This window comes from Pinus tabuliformis, chromosome Q (genome assembly GCF_031772625.1).
Source record: "Pinus tabuliformis cultivar Carrire ecotype Pingquan chromosome Q, CPIR1, whole genome shotgun sequence".
Lineage (NCBI taxonomy): Eukaryota > Viridiplantae > Streptophyta > Pinopsida > Pinales > Pinaceae > Pinus > Pinus tabuliformis.
Window position 1 is genome coordinate 891,048,244 of NC_142296.1, and position 17,549 is coordinate 891,065,792.

At 38.8% G+C, this 17,549-nt stretch overlaps 1 protein-coding gene across 1 annotated transcript in view; it reads right to left on the reverse strand.

Moving 5' to 3' along the window:
- LOC149222328 (serine/threonine-protein kinase 1-like) overlaps positions 1 to 17,549 on the reverse strand; it is a 332,568-nt gene that overhangs the window by 190,685 nt on the left and 124,334 nt on the right. The window contains 1 exon segment of the mRNA XM_089385374.1: positions 5,517 to 5,572. Within this exon segment, the coding sequence (XP_089241500.1) occupies positions 5,517 to 5,572 (56 nt within the window).

Consider the following 17,549-nt stretch of genomic DNA (forward strand, 5'->3'; position numbering starts at 1 on the left):
CCCATGGTATCTTATCTCCCCATTTAGAGGGAGGCTTCTCTTGGGTGGATTGACATTTGCATGGTTTAAATTTTCACACTTTATTCACTTACATGCATGCTTTAATTGAAAATTAACACAACCTCACTATCACATTTCATTTTTAAGTTACAGTTTGTTACATTTTCATTTGAGCTTTGCATTCTCTATCTCATTGTTGCTTGGAGCCACAAGCTTACACTTTACTTTGGGCAATTCATCCTTCACATGCAAGCATTTTATATTCTTAACAAACTTTGATTTATTTCCATTTACCTTGGTAAATTGTTTCATGAGCACTTGAATACATGCTTCATTTTTATGCTACATTGTTATCTTGAATATTGGAGCAATTTATTGTCATTGTCTGTTTGAAACAAATTTTACTTTCAAGCAAATTACTTATATCATTTTAATTCATTGATGAGACACATGCAACACTTGTAAGCTAATTTTATTCCTCCAATTGAAGTTATAATTGCAACTTATGTTGAACACTATTTCATTTTCAAGCATTGCAAATCAATTTCTTTGAAGCATTTGCATGTAGCATCACTTTAATTTGGGAAATTAACACAACTTGCACTTCATCTAAGCATTTTAGTATAGGAAGGCCCCAAGCCTCATTAAAATTTTACCTCCAACATAAGTTGGTTGAAGTAGACATCTTAGGGATCCTCTACTCCTCTATTGACTCCTCACTATGAGATCCATATCTTTGGGCGAGGGTGGGATCTGAAGATTGAAGAGTTAAATTATAATCTTGTTGTAGAGATAATTAATAAAATTAACCAAGAGCACTTTCCATTATATTTACTTTACCTGTGTCTTGATGGTTTGAGTTTTCATATGCAAAGTCTATTCCAAAAGCAAGTATTGTAATCCTTTAAAACAAATGTTTTCTTTTTATGCTTCAAGTCTAATTGCATATTGATGTCTTGGTTTAGCGCTTCCTTTCTTTTACATTTTCAAATTAATTACTAATTTTTGGGTTTCGGGTTTTGGCAAGATATGTTCCACATGTTTTGATTTATAAAGTTGATTATCTCAAAAGCATTTTGTATCTTACATATCTTGTGCTAACAATTTTTGTTTACAATTTAGGATTACTTTGCTTTCTCTTTTGAGAGCCTTGCATTTTACTTTGAGCAAATATATCTTTAAATTGTTGAGCAAATTCCTTATAAGGCACTAGTTTTATGGTTTTTGTCATATTAATGATTGACATTGTTATTTCAAGTCACTCATTTCATATTTTCTCATAAATCCTTAAAAGTAATCCATTTTCACTATAACACTCTCCTAGAAACTCACATCTTTTAACTTAACTTTTCATTAGGGACCACCCCCCTTAGCTAACCTAGGAGATAGCTCAAACGGAGAGAGTCGGGATTAGTGTGATAGCCCCTTCTCTGAGTTCCCTGCCACCAACCACACCTTGTGGGGTTGAAGGCTTTTCTCACTAACTTGTAGGTAGGTGTAGGTGACAAGGTCAACAGGTTCAATATCTATCAACACAATGAGATCTAGATCAGGTCTTTTGTTCATCTTTGGTTGCACCTTAGTCGAAGGTTGTATTGCATGAAGACAAGATCATTTAACCGTTTTTGTTCCAAATGTTCTCTTCTTCGTGTGTATGTGCTCAAAAACAGACTAATTGCGTTCACAACCTCAAGCACTACAAGTTTGGTTGAGGAATCTAATTGCAAACTTTTGCAATTGAGGACATTGGCCAGCAAATGACTCCCACCAATGTGTTGCAAAGAAAAAGACGTCAATTAGTAACTTAGTTCATTTCATTACTTATTTACAAATTACAAGTATTTATAGATAATTTGAATTGTAAATTTGTAACCATTTAACTTGAAAAAAAAAAACAAATTGGAATTGCTTACCTGGTTGATCCACATCTCTTGCCATCTTTGCCAATTGTTTGCCAAAGGTACCAACTGCCATACTAAAAAGAGTACGTTGTTTATGTATTTCCAACTGGTCTGCATGGTTAGGGACCATGCGCTCCAAGCAATCAATCAATCCATCTCTGACCTCCCCAACATGCAGATCTCCTACCCGAGCTTTATAATTATTTGGGTTCAAAAAATAACCAGTTGCATGTATAGGACGATGGTGTTGACAGTTCCATCTATTATCATTGATCTCCCATATACGGCCATATTTAGCTAACTTATCCTTGTAAGTTGCCTGTATCTACTCCTTTGCTTGATCCATAGCCTCATAAATGTAGCACATGGCCAACTTTTACCCATCCACCATCCTTAGCACCTTAACAAGGGGCTCGGTAATTTTCACAAGCTCTAAAAACCTTTTCCAAAAATAATTGTCAAAAACTTTCTTTTTGTTGTCTTTGTCATCTTGTCTACGAGCCCACCAAGATTCAGTCCAATCATCAGAAGAAAACATTTTCTACGGGTTTTTTTGTTGAGAATTGAGACATTGCAATGTGAGGAAGTGAGTTGCGAATCTCGTAATTGCAGGCCTAAGAAGCTCGTCGCCCCTACTTTTTTCCTCATTAGGCTCAATAGCCATGAGTGGTTGTAGATGTATTTTGTAATGCACTTGGCATGCTCTACAGTGTTTTTTAGGCACTCCACTTTCCCTATGTCCTCAAGCATGAGGTTTATGCAATGTGCAACACATGGAGTCCAAAATATGGTCTTATATTTGGACTCAAGCATCTTTCCAACAAGAACATAGTTTGAGGCATTATCTGTGATGGCTTGCACAACATTCTGCTCCCCCACTTGAATAATCTCATCCAAAAGCTCAAATAGAAAGGTTGCATCCTTCACCTTATCAGAGGCATCAACTGATCTCAACAATGTGGTTCCTTGAGGGCAAGAAACAAGGAAATTAATGATAGTGTGGTTCTTTCCATTGGTCCATCCATCTAACATGATGGAACAACATGTTTTGAGCCATGACTCTCTATACTCATCAATGGAAGAAATCTCTTTTTACAAAGGAGCTCCCTTCAAATCATGCATAGTAGGGCCTTTGAAGTCCTTTCCTGCAGCGATAACATAGTCCCACATAGCCTGCTAATAAGGTGAGCGAGCAACATTAAATGGGATATCTGCATCATACCACCATCTAGCAATGTATTGCTAAGAAGATTATTTGCATTGTTTTTTCCAATGTTCATCCAAAGTGGGTTGACGACTTGGCTAGGAGGAAGTGGGATTAGCAGAGGCAGTGGTGGCAGAGGATGAGAAATAACTCTAAATGTTTGTTCTCTTTGTTTCTTTGGATTGTTGCCCAAGAGCAGGAGGAACATAGTGAAAGGAGTCACTGGTGGAAGGGATAGAAGAGGAGTCTTAAATCTCATAATCATCATACCCACTCTCTTTCATGGCTTGTAATAATTCCCTCTTCCTTGAAATATCTTCTTGGATTGCCTTCTCCCTAGCTTTATTCTCCTCAAACTTTTCAAACTAGGCAAGGTATTCTGCCCTAACAAGACCTAACACTTCCTTTGGCACTTCACATGGCTTTACTTGGCCTCTTATCCCAACCAAGTGTTGTTTCAATCTGAGAATACCCCCACCTCAAATAGACTTATTGCAAAATTTGCGTATCATTTTTCCATCAATCACATCACAATGGGCCCATGAAGTGTCCTTGTTTTTGGAGCCATGTTGGCTTGAAATAGTTAAAATCTGCAAAGAAATTTGCCATTTTAAAAAAATTGCAGCTAAGAAAAATGGAAAACCTAAGATAAATTTAAGAAAAGAAATGCATAATATAAATTTAGGAAAAGAAATGCATATGTAGCCTACAAAATTTGATAGCATAGAACTAGAGATTTGATAGCATAGAACACATAAAAAAAAATATAACACATGGACAGCAGTGAAATGAGGAAATTTTCAAGTGAAAATCCTTTCCTAGAAATGCAAACTAGTTTCATTAGCCTCCTCTTGAAGATGCCAACTCTACTAACAACTCCAAACTATCTCCAAAATAACTCCAAGCCTCCAAGATGACTAGTCCAGCAAAAACTCAACACTCTCCAAGCTCCCAATCAAACTCACAAAAACTCCAAATGAAATGTGTGAGGCAAATGAAGGAGGTGAGCTCCTTTTAAAGACTTGGAGAGGGTATTTTTGGACGGAAACAACCCTTACTTTACCTCCAAAACATCCAAGAAGCCTCCAAAAAGAGTTTGTGTAGGTTTGTCACTATCTGTTGCGGCCTTGGCAATGAACCGGCCGGTTTATGATGGAACGGGTTGGTTCCATCATAAACAGGCCGGTTTGGTCCGGTTTCTGTGATTTTTTGTCGAAGTTAGCGCTGAAACCGGGTTTTTTCCCAGTTCGACCCAGTTGCCTAATGAACTGGCCGGTTTGACCGGTTTCCAGTTCATGCTAGTCAGTTTTTAAAACTATGGGTGAAACTACACTAAAGAGTAGAAGGTGGGGTGTTGTAGTAACAGTGAGCCTCCACCTCATTGTTGTCCCTTAGTCTAATTCTTGTCTTGTGAGCCCTCTCAAAAGACCTGCAGGATTTTGATGGAACATAGCCCACATGCCCCCAAGGCAGCCTGGTTTTGTCATTATCACCATAGTCGGGCCTGCCATTGAGTGGGTGTTCAAGTGTGCAAGCATGGCTGAAGCTTGAGCTGTGCACACCATGGAATGGAAAACAGTTCTTAACTCTACTCTTGCCTTTTTAGAAGGGCCCAAACACTTGGAGCCTCCTATAGATGGACAGCACCCATGATGCAAGTTGATGTCAACCCTTCAATTATGGTTGGGGCCCTATTTTGAACAACCATAACAAATCTCCTCCTATGACTACCATAGTTACTTCTTGGTGCATCTTTCCTCAACAAGTTGCCCTTCACTTGCTATGTTTTGGACATTGTAATGTAGACTCTATGCTAGTGGGTGTTTTGGCCTAGGCTAGCCCACATTTTTTGAGTTTTGGATCTGTATATAGAGGCTGATTTCACAGCCTGTTTTTTCTGGATTGAAGTCTCATTAATAAATCAAAGGAATGTTTAATCAAAAAAATGCCATGCTCTTCAGGGCCCCTCTACAATGGAAGGGGGTCATCTTTGGGGGCATATCGTTGGCAGGAAGAAGCAGAAGGGATACTAATAGATTTAAAGGTGTCTCCTTTTTGATGGAAAATATGTTGCCAAGCTACTTTCAATGGAGAAGATAAACCAGTTCACCTCGAGGAAGTTCCTGAGCTTAATCCTGTTTACAGCTAGAATATGAATTTTTAGAACAGACATTAATTCCCTGAGCTTGGATCTAAAGGAGACATGCCCATAAAATTTCTTGTATTAGGAGGGGGATGTACAAGACTCTACTTTGGCAGGTATGTTGTATTTCCTCCTGTGCATTAATAAAATATAAGATGCATTTGTTTTTGAGACAAAAGAAGAAAAACAAATAATAATTCTGGATTGGAGTATAAGCAATTGCAGCTAGTGGAATTTGAAAGTTGAAATAGGGCTGCAAAGCATATACCATTTCTCCTTGTCCTCTAGCATTGGTGCAGGCTCACCTGATATCATGAACAGCACCTGTTAACAGTAGTGAGAAGTATACAACAAAGACTATCAGTGAATAGTCAACATAAATACTGTTCATAGAAACCAATTTTAATCTAATATCCAAAAAGACAGGGAAAAGTCTATGCATGATGACTTTTATTTCAAGTGCAGCAGTTGTTAATACATTCTAGGGCATGGAAAAATTTCATCATAAGAAAATATACTTTTAATTTGGCTGAATCCTCAATTGTTAAAATCTATTAGTGTTCTGACAGCTTAACATCAAGCAACTATTGAACATGAATCATGACTTTTTCCATCAGAAATATGGCATGCAACAAAACAATTGATATGGATAGTAGAAAATATAAACTAAAGTAAAATTGACAAAATATGGTCAGCTCTGCCAGTCTCATTCATGTGAAGCAGGAGAATTAATGCTTCGCCTCAGACTGAAATTACAAAATTACAAATAATGCAGTAAACTTTAATGATACGATAATCAAACTATTTTAGCATCCCTAGGAAATCAGATTTATTTGGACTACGAAATAAAACACAAATGCTTGCAAACTATGCTAATCTGTCACAAACACACACTCCTATACAATTGTTTTTCAAAATAAAAAACATGGAGAAAGCTTCCCAGCCTTATCTAATCCATCCTGGTATATAACTACTAAATAATGTACTATTATTCATGTACACTTTTTATGTTTACTTTTTATTTATTAGTGTCTTTTCATATTATTGAAGGAGCACATTTTTGCAGTGATTGCATTGCATATCCATCATCTTATGATAATGTCCTATTCAATATCATATAGCAATCTCTTCTACCTCTGTGATGGACGTTAGTAGGTTCTTTCCAGCCATCATCCATCCTTCTTATGTTTTCTGCCTTCCGTCATTGCCCAACTGTCTCAACCACCTGGTCTATGTCCACCTATGCCACATTTTTCTGCACAACAAGCATTTCATGCATATCTCCTCTTGGCATCTAACATTTTCCCATGGCATTGTGACATTTAATTTTTTGACGCAATCTCATGCCTTGCACTTCCTAACACAGAAATTAGAAGATATATAAACTTGTATTTGTGGACCACCTCAATAGTATAAATTTACAGAACTTGATATATTATATTATTCAGAGATACATAATGCATTATCTTTCAATGTACATCTTACAGGCAAAGTTTGTATAGAACAGAATATGATTTAAACATAGTGTCATATGCCATAACAAATTATGAAGGGAAGCAACTCTGGAAGCCATATGCTGAAGGCCTATGTTGCGGGGATGCGCCCCCCCCCCCCCCCCCCGAACCCGCTCCCGAATCGCGCTCCGGGTGGGAGCGGCTCGGGAGCACGCTCCCTCAAAAAAATTTGCGCTCCCTGGTCTGTTAAGAAGCGATATAGGGAGCGATCGCTCCGGCGCTCTCGGAGCGATTTTTAACGCTCGGGAGCGATCTCTCTCGAGCATTAAAAATCGCTCCGGGAGCGATTCGAGCCGGGCCGGGAGCGATTCGAGCCGGGCCGGGAGCGGTTCGGCAGAAAAAAAAGATCCGCGAACCCGAAAAATTAAAAAAAAAATTGGGTTTTAAAAGCCCAATGGGCCAAAAAAAATTCGTTCTAACTTCATTGAGCTTGAGTTTGGAGCTGGAGCAAGAGCAAAGGAGCAAGGAGCAAGTGCTGAGGAGCGAGGAGCAAGTGCCAAGGAGCGAGGAGCAAGCCTGCAGAGGTAAGTAACTTAGTAATTTAGTTAATTTAGCTGGTTAGATAGTAATTTAGTTAATTTAATTTAACTGTTTGAGTTTAAAAATCATGTATTAAATTAAATTAATAAATTAAATTAATTAATCCCAATAAATTAAATTAATTTGCAGATTCAAGAATCAAAACCCTACAAACATCAAACACCATGGACCTGGCTATATTTATTAGCATTTTCCTCTTCCTCGTCCCTTTTATGGTTATTATGGTGCTGGAGAGTAGGAAACGGAGGGGGCCCCAAACTGAAGAGGGGGATGAAGAAGCCGGAGAAAGTCAAATGGGTTAAAACCCCGATGAGGAGGAGCTGGAGGAGGGTGAAGATGACCCTCAAAAAACTAAACAAGACCAAACTCCATTGTGGAAATATGTTCACAGGGCTGAAACAGGGAGAGGGGGTGGAACCACTAAATTTCATTGCCCCCATTGCAACACTGATTACACAAGGTCATACACCCGTGCTAGAAAACACCTCTGTGGGAAAAGGCCATGGGATGGAAAGAAACAAATAGGAATCAAAACTTGTACAGCGGTGTCAACAGCGGATAGAGCCAATTACATAAGGGAAGAGGAGGAAGCCCAATACAGAACAAAAAAATCAAGGGGTTTCTTTGAACCAAGCTCACAATCACAAAGAACTCATTCAGCATCCTCCCAAGGCAGTGGATATGGACATGGAGGCACAGGGTCATCATCTTTAAGGCGTAGAACCATATCAGATTTCCTTGATGAGGGGTGTAGGAATGATGTGGATTCAAAAGTTTACAGGTTTCTCTATGCATGTGGGATACCATTCAATGTTCTACGCTCACCTTATTGGCACGAAATGGTTTCTGCCATAAATGATGCCCCTAAAGGATACAAGAGCCCTAGGTATGACAAGGCAAGAACCGTTGGCCTTGATCATGAAAAAGCAAAAATATCACATTCTTTGAATAAAATGACAAGTTCTTGGACTGACCATGGGGTGTCCATTGTATCTGATGGATGGACAAATGTAAAAGGCAAGCCATTGATAAGTGTTCTTGTTGTGTCTGTTAGTGGTCCCATCTTTCTAGTTGCACATGAGTACTCAGACAAGTTCAAGACCGCCATCAACATTGCAGAAGCATTACTTGAAACAATTGAGTGTATTGGCCCATACAATGTCATCCAAGTCATCACTGATAATGCTCCTAATTGTAAGGCAGCGGGAGCAATTATTGAGGATAAATACCCCAACATATTTTGGTCTGGATGTTTGGTTCACACATTGAACCTTTTGTTGCATGATATTGTCAAAAACAAAAATGAACAATACCAATGGATTGGTAATTTGTACAAGAAAGGCAAACAAATGATAAAATTTATTACAAATCATAGCAATACCCATGGCCTTTTCCGCAGTCACTCGAGATTGGAGTTGTTGAAGATTGCGAAGACTAGATTTGGTAGCTATTACCTTCAGGCGCCTTTTGAAGGTAAGAGAGGCATTAGCTAGCATGGTATCAAGTCCACATTGGCAGGTGTTAAAGGAAAGGGCTACAAATGTAGCTGACATGGCAGGTTTTGAAATGGTGGAGGAGGCCGCTCTTGATGGGCAGTTTTGGACAAGTGTGAGGTAGGTATTGGATTTCACCAAGCCAATTTATCACATGATTCGGTTTGCAGATACAGACAAACCAGTGATTGGCGAGGTGTATGAGCAAATGGATACCATGTTGGGGGAAATAAAAGACATTGTTCATAATAGAGATCCCAACTTGTACAAACTGATTCATGATTGTGTGTGTGAACGGTGGAATAGGCTTAACCTTCCACTACATTGCTTGGCGTATATCCTTACGCCAAAATACTACTCTACATCTTGGTTGGGCCAACCTGCAGCAGGGAGTGGGGTTAGGACCAAACCCCATTTAGATCCAGAGGTAACTAAAGGATATTTGGAAGCATTAGAAAAGTTGGTACCTGGCAGAGAGGAATGTGCAGCTGTGCGCCTTGAAATAGGCAGATACTTCAGTGGCACTGGTTTGTATGGTAACTTCCATGCAATGGACGACAAAGATAAATTTGAATCTCTCACATGGTGGGAAACATATGGCGGCCACGGACTTTTGCCAAAATTGGCAAAAAAAGTTCTTTCACAGGTTGTAAATTCTTCTTCTGCAGAGAGGTGTTGGAGCACCTACAGCTATATACATAATGTGAAAAGAAACAGACTCAATGAAAACCGAGCAGAAAGCTTGGTTTATGTGCACTACAACTTGAGGTTGTTGAGTCATTACTGTGATCGGGCTAATGAGGATCCCACATATAAAATTTGGGACAAGCACCCAGAGGATGACAATTTGGAGGATGGCATTGTACATATTGAAGAACTAGAAGAGGAACTTGTAAGGGATGAAAATGAAGCAGCTGCAGCAGCCATGCCACCTCCACCTCCACCATCCAGTAGCAGTGCTCGAGGTCCGAGTCTTGTTCCTTTGTTGTCGCCACATCCATCTACACCCTCGCGTGGAGGTTCTAGTTCTGGTCGTCGTTCTGTGTGGAAGACTCCTAGAAGACCACCACGACCTGCTTATACTCCTGGAGACTCTCGTGGCAAGGGCCACATGTAGATTTACAGTTTACTTGTCTTTTTTAGTTTCTATTAGACTTTAGTTTTCATAACTGTTGAGTTTTGAGTCCTTGACTCTTGACTCTTTCATATCATAATGATATTTTTTGTAAACATTATATCACTGTGACAATGAAAATTTGAAGTTTGAAGTTGGGCCTTGGCAATTATAACTCATTGGTAATGATTGTGAATTATGAATATGATGCTTTGTGAAAGACTAAAGTTGTTTCATTTCATCTCATTATTCATATTTCATTTTATAGATTTTTAACATTTCATATCATGTTAACAATTAGAAGTTAGGACTTAGAAATATCTTCGATATTACTTCTTGTAATGGTTAAACTTAGCTTACAAGTACAACTTTGGTGATCAATGATGATAATTTGATAAATGTTATTGAATTTTCAATTCTGAAAGCTTGAAGTTGAAACTTTAAGATTGAATTTGATGAATCATGATTTATAAGACTCAATATGTTGCAGTTGTAATATGTATTTTACTAACTTGTGGACATGGTTGATGACGATTATAATTTCTAGATGATTGATGTGATATGGTTCAATGATCAATCTATGTTTTTTTATGTTTTTTATGTCTAATTCATCATTCTACATGTTTTTGTTGACATATATGTATCAAAAATTAAAAAATATAAAAAATATATATTTTTAAAAAATTGCTCCCGGATTCGCTCCCAAACCGGGAGCTTCTGAAAATGGTCGCTCCCGCTCCCGTTTTCGCTCCCGCTCCCGCTCCCAAGTAATATTGCTGAAGGCAAATGCTCAGAGTTAAACTGTTTGTAAAACTTGACTTCATGAGCATATGTGCTGATAAAAAATATGGACTAGTCATTGGAAGGTGAGAGCCTAAATGTGATCTAGCATGCCACTAACAGGGCCAAGTGGCATGCTAGATTACCTTGTACATCTGCCAGAGTATGATTTGCATGCCCCCTAAACAGGCATCAAGACTGAGCATCATATTAGCATGTGGTTTGAGGAAGCATTAACTTGGAAGCCTCCATTGCAGCTTTCTACATATTTGGAGGCATGGTATGTCACTTTATGGGTTTTTTGGCAACTGTGTTACCACCTATAAATTATAATGCATAGAGTTTTGAGCACTATCGGTTAGAGGAGAATCATCTCAGTATTTTATGGATGAATTTATTTTTTGATGGACTTCTCTACATATCTTGATGCATTATCTTCCATTTAGAGTCATTGTTGAGGCATATTTCAGACTCGTAGGGTGAAGTTCCTTGGAAAAGTTGTATCGTTAACATAGAAAGACATCATAGGCATAATGTTTGAGGTCAAGGTGCCCATTTGAGGAGACCACTCCACTTTCTACATAACATTTGTCATTGCACATTCTCGAAAGCTCACCCTTGGGGTATGTTGATAATATCTTGATTGCTCAAAGGGTCAAAAGGATGAATGCACAATATAAGAGCAGCACTTTCCCTTCTGTGGGAATTTATTGATATTTTTGGAGAAATTGTCAAAAGATTGTTAGAATATTCACCAATTCTGAGAGGGGGGATGAATCAATATTGGACACATTTTAACAATTCTAATCATATCAATTAAACTTTAATGATTAATAACACCATTCAACAATGCATAACATCATAGACAGTACACAAGAGATTTTTAGGTGGAAACCCTTTTGGGAACAAAACCACTGAATGCTTTTTAATATATGTCATAAAGATTACATCAAAAGGAAGCCCCAACTTCCAAGATTCTCCAACAACGATTGGAAGGAGGCTCCAACCCCCTAGTTTTATCAACTCCAACTAAAAGTATGCGCCAACACCCTAGTTTTACCAACTCCAACTAGAAGGATGCTCCAAAACTTTGCTAGCATCAATCTGCTACCCTAGCACCACCCTGTTGTTAATTATTCTTAGGGCTATAATGTTCTTTGCTTTGATAATTGCATTTCATCATTTACACAGAATTCACCCCATAGCTTCATAACATTATTTAGCAGCATATGCAATTATATAGAAAGAACAACATCATCATCACTGCAGCGAAACACAAGGGAACAATAGAAGAAAAGCATTCACACATAGAGACACCAAGATTGGTTGGAGACCAGAATAAAACCCACTACGAGGGAAACCCTTTCAAATTCTTCTTCTTATTAGATTGTCATTGAATGATTCAACAAAGAGAGAGTACAATGATCCATATCTTTCATCATAAACCTATCCAGCAAAATCAATTAGACAATATCCATGAGATGAATCCAATAGTGCCAATAATCCAAAACCATGATTCAAATGCTTGTGATCAACTATTACTGATTGAGGTCAACTGTCGAACTCTCTAGTCAACTAGAGAAATCTTCAGTCAACTGAAAAATTCAACCTTTAGATCCCAGACGTAGGGAAGATGTGTCATGCATGCGGCTAAAAGGCTTCAGTCGAAATTTCTCCTTGACATGCCTGCAACTGCAGTCGAAATTTTTCCATGACATGCTTGTGACCAGTGTTGATAATATCGCCGAGATATCGGCGATATTCGGAAATATCGCGATATTCTCGGCGAGCCAATATATCGCCGACAAAATATCGCGATATTTTCGGCTTTTGAAAATATCGCGCGATTTCCGAAATATCGCCGATATTTCGGAAAATATCGTGCGACGATCGAAAATATCGCCCAGTGACTGTAAAAAATTTATGCATGGCCTATAAAAATCTGATTTTGGTTTTTTTCATATCATTTTCATTTATGATTGTTGAAGAAGGAAGGGGAGAGCTATGTGGTTGCTGCCAAGGAGGGTTTGAGCGTTCTAGGCCCTAGTATTGATATTCTATTCATGGTAATGTTAAATTCTTAAAGTAAAAGTGACATTCTCCTTAATCTTCATTTTCATCCTTTTACTTAAATTTTTAACATTACCATGAAATGACTCAGGATGTTTGAGAGTGGTTCCGGCCTCATTGGATTTCATATGGAGAAAGTAGAATTCTAGATTTCATTCAAAATGCAGCAGACTTATCAGTTTTTTAGGATTTCAGGATTGGGAGATTGTAATGTTTCTAGGTGACACCACCTGCCCGGGCTACCCCTACCACCAATAGAGGACGTGGTCTACCTCCTATAGCTCCTACTTCTAGTTCTTCAGCTTTTAGAGCATAGCAAACTCCACTGCCAACTCCACCAGCACCAGCATCTACATCTAGAGGGAAAGGGAAAGCTGTGACATTTTCTCGCAAGAGGGGCAGAGGAAATCAATAGGATCAGACTTTAGTTATTTTCTTATGTGCTTGTAAGTTGTACATGAACAATGAACATTGAATATTCAAGAATCAAGACAAGCATGTCACATTATAATTTCTAAATAGTAAATTTCGATTCTATTTATTTTTTTTAAGTGAACTATGAACTTTGAGAAGTAATTATATTTTAATTTGATTAGATAAGATGCAACCTGCAATTTAATATGGATAAAAAACTATATTTTGGTATATATATATATATATAACGTGTCCCCCATGTCTTGTTTCCAGGTCGTTGTGTTTCGTATTGAATACTCGTATTTACGTGTCCTTCGTGTCTCGTGTCCTCGTGTCATGTGACTTAGCTTAGACAATATTGATGTATTGTCTCTGTGGAGGGTGGAGTCTGAGAAGCCCCTCTTGGAGGAGTCACCTTCATGGTTAGAGCCAGTGGCAGATGATCCATTAGAGCAGGGGCAACAAGAGGAGGACTCGGAGTCAGAGGAGCAGCAGCGCTCAAAGGAGGAGCAGGAGGAGGAGGAGGAGGACACTACGGGAGCATCAGCATCAACACCATCTGCTATAGATATAGGAGAGCATAGCCCCATACCTAGAACTCATTATTTGACATTAGGTGCAAAGGTAGGGCCAGGGCCTCCTACTACTAGGGGCAGGACTGGCAAACAGCCCATCATGTTTTCCCGTAAAAGGGGGAGAGGGCAATGATTTCAGATAGATAGCTGCTAGTTTTATTTGTTATGCTACATATAACTCATGATAATGAGATACTTTTATATATGTGATGTTATTTTGTATTGGTTCTCCACATTTGAGTCCTTGAATGGACAATTATCAGGGATCAGCAGGATTTGGTATCGCCTTTGATGTATCATTTCTATTTGACATCATATATGTCAGTGTTTTCTTCATATTTATGTGCCAATGTGTTTATTTCATGTTGTTATTGCTTTATATGTTTTAAAATCTTTAAAAAATGAATATATTATGCATTTTTTATGCTTGCCGATATTTGCCGATATTTTCGCCGATATTGCCGATAAGATATTTTCTGGAGCCTCGCCGATATTTTCCCGATACCGATATTATCAACACTGCTTGTGACTAAGACCCAAAACCCTAAAAACAAAGATGCAAGCTTTGGACCATGCAATTTCGGACCTATGCCAACCAATCTCCGAGAACTTGCTTCGGACCTATGCGAGCAAACCAAAGAAGAGAATAGAAGAATGTCTCATGATGATTGTCCAAATGAGGTTGAGGTCACTTGTATTTATAGCCTTCCAAGAGCGTCCAATTTGTTTTAGGGCCGACCTGACCAAATATGCACATATGGGCTTTAATTCAAAAATACACTTTCCCTTGGGCCTTGTCCAAATTGAGCGCTTTAATAGTCAAAATTGGTCCTCTTGAAAAGAGGAATATCATCCCATGGTTGGAATTTGTCATTGAGCTACCAAATTAACACTTCCTCTTAGCTAGAGAGAAATTCCAACAACAACGTGTAATCATCGCAAATATCCTATCATCAAATCATATCCAATCTCAAGTATCTCATCATCAAATGTCGTCATTATTCATCTTGGTTCATCTCTACTTATTCCTACTTATCTCTTGATTGTCTCTGCTCATATGTTGAACATTCTCAAATCTAAAAGAAGAAGAATTTGATATCGAAGGCGGGTCTAAGCTACCACCCCCTATTCATCGGGGAGCCACTGCTACCACCCGGAATCTCTGCCAGCGGGGAGCCCAGTGCTACCACCCAGGAAACATAAGCGGGGAGCCAATTCTATGACCCATATCAATATCGGAGAGCCTAGCTCAATCCGGAACAACATCACGGAGCACATCTCAACCTGAAACCGCGTCAGGGAGCTTAGTATCAACCCAGAACAATATAAGGGAGCACATCTCAACCCAGAATCACATCAGGGAGAACATCTCAACCTAGAATCTCATTGGGGAGCAAACATCTTCCACCCCATGTTACTTGGGAGCGGGAGCGGGAGCGGGAGCGAGGAGCGGGAGCGAGGAGCGGGAGCGGGAGCGAGGAGCGGGAGCGAGGAGCGGGAGCGGGAGTGAGGAGCGGGAGCGAGGAGCGAGGAGCGGGAGCAACCATTTTCAGAAGCTCCCGGTTTGGGAGCGAATCCGGGAGCGATTTTTTAAAAAATATATATATATATATATATATATATATATTTATATTTTTTAATTTTTGATACATATATGTCAACAAAAACATGTAGAATGATGAATTAGACATAAAAAACATAAAAAAACATAGATTGATCATTGAACCATATCACATCAATCATCTAGAAATTATAATCGTCATCAACCATGTCCACAAGTTAGTAAAATACATATTACAACTACAACATATTGAGTCTTATAAATCATGATTCATCAAAATTTCAAATTCAATATTAAAGTTTCAACTTCAAGCTTTCAAAATTGAAAATTCAATAACATTTATCATCATTGATCACCAAAGTTGTACTCGTAAGCTAAGTTTAACCATTACAAGAAGTAATATCGAAGATATTTCTAAGTCCTAACTTCTAATTGTTAACATGATATGAAATGTTAAAAATTTATAAAATGAAACATGAATAATGAGATGAAATGAAACAACTTTAGTCTTTCAGAAAGCATCATATTCATAATTCACAATCATTACCAATGAGTTATAATTGCCAAGGCCCAACTTCAAACTTCAAATTTTCATTGTCACAGTAATATAATGTTTACAAAAAATATCATTATGATATGAAAGAGTCAAGAGTCAAGGACTCAAAACTCAACAGTTATGAAAACTAAAGTCTAATAGAAACTAAAAAAGACAAGTAAACTGTAAATCTACATGTGGCCCTTGCCACGAGAGTCTCCAGGAGTATAAGCAGGTCGTGGTGGTCTTCTAGGAGTCTCCTGCACAGACCGACGACCAAAACTAGAACCTCCACGCGAGGGTGTAGATGGAGGTGGCGACAGCAAAGGAACAACACTCGGACCTCGAGCACTGCTACTGGATGGTGGAGGTGGAGGTGGAGGTGGCATGGCTGCTGCTTCATTTTCATCCCTTACAAGTTCCTCTTCTAGTTCTTCAATATGTACAATGCCATCCTCCAAATTGTCATCCTCTGGGTGCTTGTCCCAAATTTTATATGTGGGATCCTCATTAGCCCGATCACAGTAATGACTCAACAACCTCAAGTTGTAGTGCACATAAACCAAGCTTTCTACTCAGTTTTCATTGAGTCTATTTCTTTTCACATTATGTATATAGTTGTAGGTGCTCCAACACCTCTCTGCAGAAGAAGAATTTACAACCTGTGAAAGAACTTTTTTTGCCAATTTTGGCAAAAGTCCATGGCCGCCATATGTTTCCCACCATGTGAGAGATTCAAATTTATCTTTGTCGTCCATTGCATGGAAGTTACCATACAAACCAATGCCACTAAAGTATCTACATATTTCAAGGCGCACAGTTGCACATTCCTCCCTGTCAGGTACCAACTTTTCTAATGCTTCCAAATATCCTTTAGTTACCTCTTGATCTAAATGGGGTTTGGTCCTAACCCCACCCCCTGCTGCAGGTTGGCCCAACCAAGATGTAGAGTAGTATTTTGGTGTAAGGATATACGCCAAGCAATGTAGTGGAAGGTTAAGCCTATTCCATCGTTCACACACACAATCATGAATCAGTTTGTACAAGTTGGGATCTCTATTATGAACAATGTCTTTTATTTCCCCCAACATGGTATCCATTTGCTCATACACCTCGCCAATCACTGGTTTGTCTGTATCTGCAAACCGAATCATGTGATAAATTGGCTTGGTGAAATCCAATACCTGCCTCACACTTGTCCAAAACTGCCCATCAAGAGCGGCCTCCTCCACCATTTCAAAACCTGCCATGTCAGCTACATTTGTAGCCCTTTCCTTTAACACCTGCCAATGTGGACTTGATACCATGCTAGCTAATGCCTCTCTTACCTTCAAAAGGCACCTGAAGGTGAGGTAATAGCTACCAAATCTAGTCCTCGCAATCTTCAGCAACTCCAATCTCGAGTGACTGCGGAAAAGGCCATGGGTATTGCTATGATTTGTAATAAATTTTATCATTTGTTTGCCTTTCTTGTACAAATTACCAATCCATTGGTATTGTTCATTTTTGTTTTTGACAATATCATGCAACAAAAGGTTCAATGTGTGAACCAAACATCCAGACCAAAATATGTTTGGGTATTTATCCTCAATAATTGCTCCCGCTGCCTTACAATTAGGAGCATTATCAGTGATGACTTGGATGACATTGTATGGGCCAATACGCTCAATTGTTTCATGTAATGCTTCTGCAATGTTGATGGCGG